At 41.9% G+C, this 6729-nt stretch overlaps 1 protein-coding gene across 3 annotated transcripts in view; it reads left to right on the forward strand.

The window, feature by feature from the left end:
• The window catches only part of FCHSD2 (FCH and double SH3 domains 2), a 264805-nt gene that overhangs the window by 240677 nt on the left and 17399 nt on the right, over positions 1-6729 (forward strand). For all 3 annotated transcript variants that reach the window (XM_004708805.3, XM_045293192.1, XM_045293193.1), the window contains one exon: positions 3049-3210. In XM_004708805.3, coding sequence (XP_004708862.1) covers positions 3049-3210 — 162 coding nt within the window. The remainder of the gene's footprint in view (positions 1-3048; positions 3211-6729) is intronic.

The raw sequence follows: 6729 nt of genomic DNA on the forward strand, positions 1-6729 counted from the left end.
GTCTCCAAGACGGTCACTGTTTACGGGAGCACAAAGTCCAGTCTTTCTCCCTCGGACATGCCAGTGGTTTCGAACTGCTGACCATGCAAATCACAGCTCAACATGTAACCACACTACCATCGAGGAATGAATAAGTGGAACACAGGGCAGGTTAGGACTATGAAGCAATTCTGCATGCTGCTGTATTGGTGAACAAATCATGCTTTGCATTTGTTAGAAAAAAAAGCCCTATGTAAACTGTGGGCTTTTAGTTAATAATAAAGTATTAATGTTCTTCAGTTATGTTTATCAGTTGTGACAAATGTTGTCACAGGAGTACAAGATGTTATTGATAGAAACTGTACACCTAAAATGGCTCCAAAAATTATAGTCCTTTTTTACAGAAACAAAAATTCCTAAAGGAAATCAGTAAATGTATTTTGTTTTCCAAAAGCCCCACAGAAGGCTAACAAGTGAGAGTCCTCAAAAATGTGCCTGTGTGGAAGCGTCAGAGATTGGAGGAGAGACCACCACTCCAGTTATCTGAAACAGTGAGGCAGTGTGGATTATTTGCGAAGCAAAAGAGCCACTCTTTGGGTGGTGCAAACAGCTAACGCTCAGCTGCTGCCCTCAAGGCTGGGGGTTTGAGCTCACCCAGAGACACTGCAGACCTCGGTGGTCTGCTGGGGGAAATCCGCCATGGAAAGTCCTGTGGAGCGCACTTCGACTCGGACTTGTTTGGGGTTGCCATGGTTCAGACTCAACAACAACTGGCTGGTGGCTTTCCCACAAAGGAATGATACAAAGCGAAATCTCTGAACCAAGCAATAACAGATATATAGGGCTTTGAGAAGCTTAGTTTTCAGGAATTGACAGGTTTTCAGAAATGGGAGTGTTTTAGTGGTTGATTCACTTTCAACTGTCACATCTTGGGATCTATGGGACCATGAGTGACTGGAATGGAAGTGTGGTTTGTGGAATGAGGCTGTGATCTCTCAGGAGCACAGGGCTGTCCCTGATGGGCAGAGGTTCTGGGACATGGGTACTGCAGCAAAACTGGTACTGGGCAGGTTTTGAGATGCCTGATGATTCTTGCATATGACTGGGAGCCAAGGCAGCAGCACAGTACTTTCCCCTTCCTTCAGTTTGGAGGACAGGAGGGTTTTGTTCTTAGTAGTTTGACTTGATCTCTCCAGCTTTTTCATTTTGAAATGGTTTGTCTGTCTCTCTCCCTCATATCAAAAGCTGTCAGTGTTGAAAGGGTACCCTAGTGCATCCCTGTAGTTCACTGTGCTCACAGAGGTCATGAAAACACTGTGTACTTGAGGTGGTGACAGTGTCTGAAATGCTTTAACGCCAGGCCTGTGCTGGGTAGTTCCCCAGCACCATTTTCCGTTGTGTAAATCATAGTCATTTCTCAGTTCTAAATGCAGTGCTTCAGAATATTGTTTGAGTAATAACTTTTTGTTCTTCCTTTTATTTTTAATGTTAGATGGTGACATCACAATTTAAATTTTAAAAGCAAAATAAAGATTACTGTTATCTGACAAAGTCCATCAAAGTGGGGAGAGAGTGAGACAATAATAGTTGAGAACTAAAGGTCAATGAATGGCAGTTTTTAAAGCTTAATTTCAGCTGAAGGTGGTAGAGACAGTTCAAAGTCATTTTTTTCCCCTCAGATAATAAAGCAGAAGTGCCTTAATATAGGCTCCTCACTGAAGGGAGATCTGCTGAACACAAGCACTGTATCTTGGAGAATCGCAGTGTCAGCGCTCCAGCCCTAAAAGAACTCCCCTTGTGTCAAAAGGGTACACAGTTAAGTCTAATTTAGTGCCTATTGCCTTGTGGCTCTGCAACAAGCGCTTCCACCTCTACCACCATGCATCTGTCAGTGTATCTTTCTGTGGCGGCTTGTAATTTGCAGTGATAAAGGAAGCTCTGCCATTATTATTTCAAATACCAGCACGATGACTCTTAGTGGACAGATTTCAGTGGAACTTCTAGACCAAGGTAGACTAGGAAGAAAAGCTTGAACACCTAGTTCCAATAATTAACCAACAAAAATCCTATGAATTTGAGCAAATAACGATCAATATAGTGCTGGAAGCTGAGTTAGGAAGGCACACGGAAAACACAGTGACCACGGACTTAGGCACAGCCATAGTGGCAGCAGCAGCTGAGGCAACTTGCTGTGTTACCTGTGGGGGCTGCCACAAGTCAGAGCCAGCTCAGCAGCAACGAACGAACAGCATGCTTGAGGCACATCGAGAAGGGAGTGTGGTTCCTGCCTAAGGAAAGAGGAAAGACAATTAGGAAAATCTTAATAAAAAGGGTAACATTCGAATTGACCCATGGAACAAAAAGCTCACCGAGCATTTCAAAAAGAAGAGGGGGAAAAGGCATCGTTCACAGGCCTGGCACGAACAAAGGCCTGAGAGGACAGTGATGCATTAAAAGAACAGGGAATGTAGGCAGGTGAGGTGTAGAAGAGGAAGTAGGAAAATTCCTCCCAAACTGTGAGATGTATTTTATTCCAGGTGAAGAATGTGTTCATTCTTTATTGATAGTAGTCAGAAATCATAGGACTGTGTTTGCAGAGCAGTGACATAAAACCATCCAGACTGAAAGAAAGATGGATTAGAGAGAAGAAAAAGTCTAGGCAGTAGGCAGGAAGGCTCTTGGAAGTGCTAATCAGATGCTCCAATTCTTACTTTTAATTAACAAGAGAAGAACACAGACTTGGTGATACCTTAATCTCTTTCTACTTGTGCATTATATTTGATATATTTTATATTTGATCGTCAATTCTGTGACCCTATCAAAATGCAGGTGTACCAGTTACCAATGGCAGGGGGACCTGGTTCCCATTGTTGGATGTGTACATTTCTACCGCTCTCTTTCCTCCTCTACTTCCCCCTCTCTCCCTTCTGTCTCTCTTCTCTTCTACTTCCCCCTCTCTCCCTACCAAGGAAGAATTGCTTGTGAATATCAAGACTATTCTAATTAATAGATCAGGAATGACTAAAAAAAACAGTGCCTTGATTCCTGACCGTTATTTGGTTTTCTTAGATAATTAAGTTGAAAGCTGAAGCCCGGCTGGATCTGCTAAAGCAGATCGGTGTATCTGTGGACACCTGGCTGAAGAGTGCAATGAACCAAGTCATGGAGGAGCTGGAGAATGAGCGATGGGCCCGCCTTCCTGCAGTGACCAATAACGGCACTTTACACTCGGTACGCGTCTCTTCTGGGAAACAGTGAGCTGACTTTCATTGAAGGGCGCTATTCTTGGGTTTGGTGGCCAAACTTAATCATAGCAAAAATTTTAAAGGAAAAGTAATGGTTTTCCTAGGGGTTGTGTTTTTGTTTTTTCCTTCAGCTATCACAAATGGATTTCCCTTAAAAAGGGAGGAAAAGTGAAATGAAAGGGGGAAATCATAGGATATTTTGTTTTGTTTTTTGAACCTTCAATAAACTGTATTATTATTCATTAGATGAACTTAGCAGTACGAGTTTGCCAAGTTCATTATCCTGCTCAGAGAGTAAATATTCTTCCTGTCTGGATACAGCAGAAGGGAACATTTGCTCTCGCGTTTCTAGCATTCTCAAAGGTCTTCTAGCGAAAATGAAACTCTGTGGGGGAAAGGGAAGCACCTGGCCTGTGGGTGTAGTCTGAAGGTGACTTCTGCTCACTAGGGCTTTTACACTGTCTTCAGAGGGTCTGTCAGGGACAATGCAGACGTGGTTTTACTGCCAAGCCAGAACTCAAGTTTAGGTTTTCTTCAAGTCCAAGGCTCTTTCCATTCTCACGTCGTGTAGTTCAACCTTAGTTTTGCCCATTGGGAATTTGCGTACCAAGAACCTCAGCAAAGTTCCCGATGTCACATAAGTGGATGTTTGAGGCAAAGCTCTTGCTGCCTCAGACTTAATTCTTGCTGCCACTTGCCCACCCATTATTGTCTGACGTCTTGTTCATTGCCCTGATGGCATTTATTACAATCGTCTCTTTTATTTGTTCTGTTCGTTTTCCGTCGTCCTGACTGGCATATAATTCCCATGCCTGCCCTGTTCATTACTCTGTAGATTGCCTGTCACATAGTTGATACTCAATAAATATTTATTGAAGGAATGAATGGAGGAAGGGATGGATGGATGGATGGATGCATGGATGCATGGATGCATGGATGGATGGATGGAGTAGTGGCAAAATAAAAGCTACAACCCTTTTCTCCAAACTTCCCCTCATAGCCAGACTGCATTTTCAGTGTGTGTGCCCTTCAAATAGAAGGCATCTTTGCTAGCGAAATTAGGCAATGTTTAAAACATTCCTAGAAGTTTTGTCAGTTTTCTTACATAGCATTCTAATGTTCTCATGGAAGGCGTACATTTGCACATTTAAAAAAGATTGCACGGGGGTGTGCATTTTAAGGAAAAACCATTTATTGAAGGTTTATTTTTACTTCACTAGTAAAGGAAGAATGGGAGAAAGCTAGAAGAGCTTTCTCTGTTTTTAGTAAAACAGTTGTTCTGTGTCACAGGATATTTCTTCCTCCTCATCCTGTAAAAGTCACAGTCCCCATCTAGTCTGTTATACGGACTTAGCTGATAGTGCAGAATTCCAGCCACAAATCAGCTTTTTGCTTCTATAGCTGCACAGTTGCTCACCAGTCAGACCCATGATTCTCCTTGAACTAGCACCCTTTCTAACTGAGACAAAACTGCCTGACTGTGCCTACTTCTTGGGCACATCAGAACTGAACAATATGTGGTCCTGCCCACAAAGAGCTTACAATCTACTAATGAGACCCTTATAGATCTTCATGATAGCATGGAAGCAGAGGACTGTAACAAACTCAAAGCTGCTTATTCCTGACTCACCAGCAGTGTGACCTTGGAAACGTCATTTCTCTCTGGGATTCAGAAAGTTGGACTTAATGACTCTAAATCACCTTCCAACCCCAAATATCTCATGATTCTGTGAAATATTACAGGAGAGCTTCATACAAACTAGGATAGGGAACACATTTGCCTTGTAGGAAGGAAATGTCATCTGAGAGAGTCCTTGAAGAATTTTAACAAGAAACAAAGTGGAGCTTCTGAGAGCAAACACAGAGTGAAAGAGGTGCACTTCGCACACCGCCTGGCTGTTGAATAAAATGAGTAATTGTCAGTGCCGTCAAAAGATAGCCACACATTTGAAGACCCATCCTTTCCTCTGTGAAGGGAGCATCTGACACTCCCAGCCCCCTCCTCCTCCACCTCTCTGTAGTCAGTCCTGGGCAGCTTTCACCTTCCCTCTTTGAACTGAAAGATTATATTTTGAGGAAGCTTTACTCGCAGTATAAATAAAGAAGAGATGGAGACACAAAACAGCTTGATGAGATCCCAATATTTATTTAATCTGATTTTAAATGACAATACTGAAATCATTTAGTGGGAGCTATGCCTCATCACACTGACAGCTAGCTGGCTCTGGTACATGAAGCCAAAATACACATTCTAGGGATCAAATTATTTCTTCCTTTAGAGATGCCAACAAAAGCATTAGTCATCAAGTTTAGAATTCCCTTCCATCTGGAAAACATGGTTAATGTGCCTGTTTGGCACTATCAGTATAACTGGAAAGTGTTCACGGTACTTTATAGAAGATAAAAATTTTTAATGTGCTGTAACTAGAAAGTGTGCTGCTTTATAGAAGATAATAATATGTATTTGCCTTATAAAATACAGAGCCCCAGCCCCCACAGCCACTGGGTCAATTCTGATTTATGACAACCCTATGCAGGGTTTCTGAGACTAAATCTTTACAAGAAAAGCCAGCCTCATCTTACTCCCAAGAGGCAACTGGTGGGTTTGATGTGCTGACCTTGTGGTTAGCAGCTCAATGCTTATAGCCACCAGGGCTCTTTATAAATAAGAAAAGAACGATATACTTACCTGAATATTAACTTAGATAATTAACTCAGTATTGAATCTTTGCCTTCTATATCATGCTACAGAGTAGACGACTGGGAAGAACAAAGCGAGTCCAGGAATATAGCCATATTTTTTAAAAGGAGAGCAGCGTCTGATACATTTATACAATTGATGTGTGACTAGAGCCAACCCACTGGGTCCTGTTGTTGAGTGGACACCAGTGACCCACTCGCCTGTCCTCGCTCGTCCCTTCTCCTATTTTCCTGCATTCTCTTAAACAAAAAATCCATATCCACTTTACAATCTCATTTTTTAAATCGTGGTGATTTTTGAATAGGATAAATTACATACCTAAATTATTTTTTAAAAATTAGGAAGTACAACAGAAAGGAAAATTATCAGTATCTTTGGCATTATAACGCCATTATTAGCAATCGTGTGTGTTCCTTTTTTTACTTTGCTTTTTTAAAATTTTGTCATAATAAAATTAATTTTGCTTAATATACCTAATTAGCTTTTTTATCTAATATCCCATTGTGGTTGTATGTTCTTGTAATCATCCTTTTAAAGTCTGCGTGATACTCCATGAGAAAGGTAAATACCATGATCTTTTTTCCCCCTCCCTCCCCGCTCCCCCCTCCCTTATGAGCCCTTGATAATTTACAAGTTATTATTTTGTCATATCTTGGCCTGTCCGATGTCTCCCTTCACCCACTTTTCTGTTGTCCGTCCTCCAGGGAGGAGGTCACATATAGTTCCTTGTCATCAGTTCCCTCTTTCCAACCCACTCTCCCTCTACCCTCCCAGTATCGCCACTCACACCATTGGTCCTGAAGG

This window comes from Echinops telfairi, unplaced genomic scaffold, assembly GCF_000313985.2.
Source record: "Echinops telfairi isolate 266 unplaced genomic scaffold, ASM31398v2 ScPeMD7_1713;HRSCAF=2227, whole genome shotgun sequence".
NCBI lineage: Eukaryota > Metazoa > Chordata > Mammalia > Afrosoricida > Tenrecidae > Echinops > Echinops telfairi.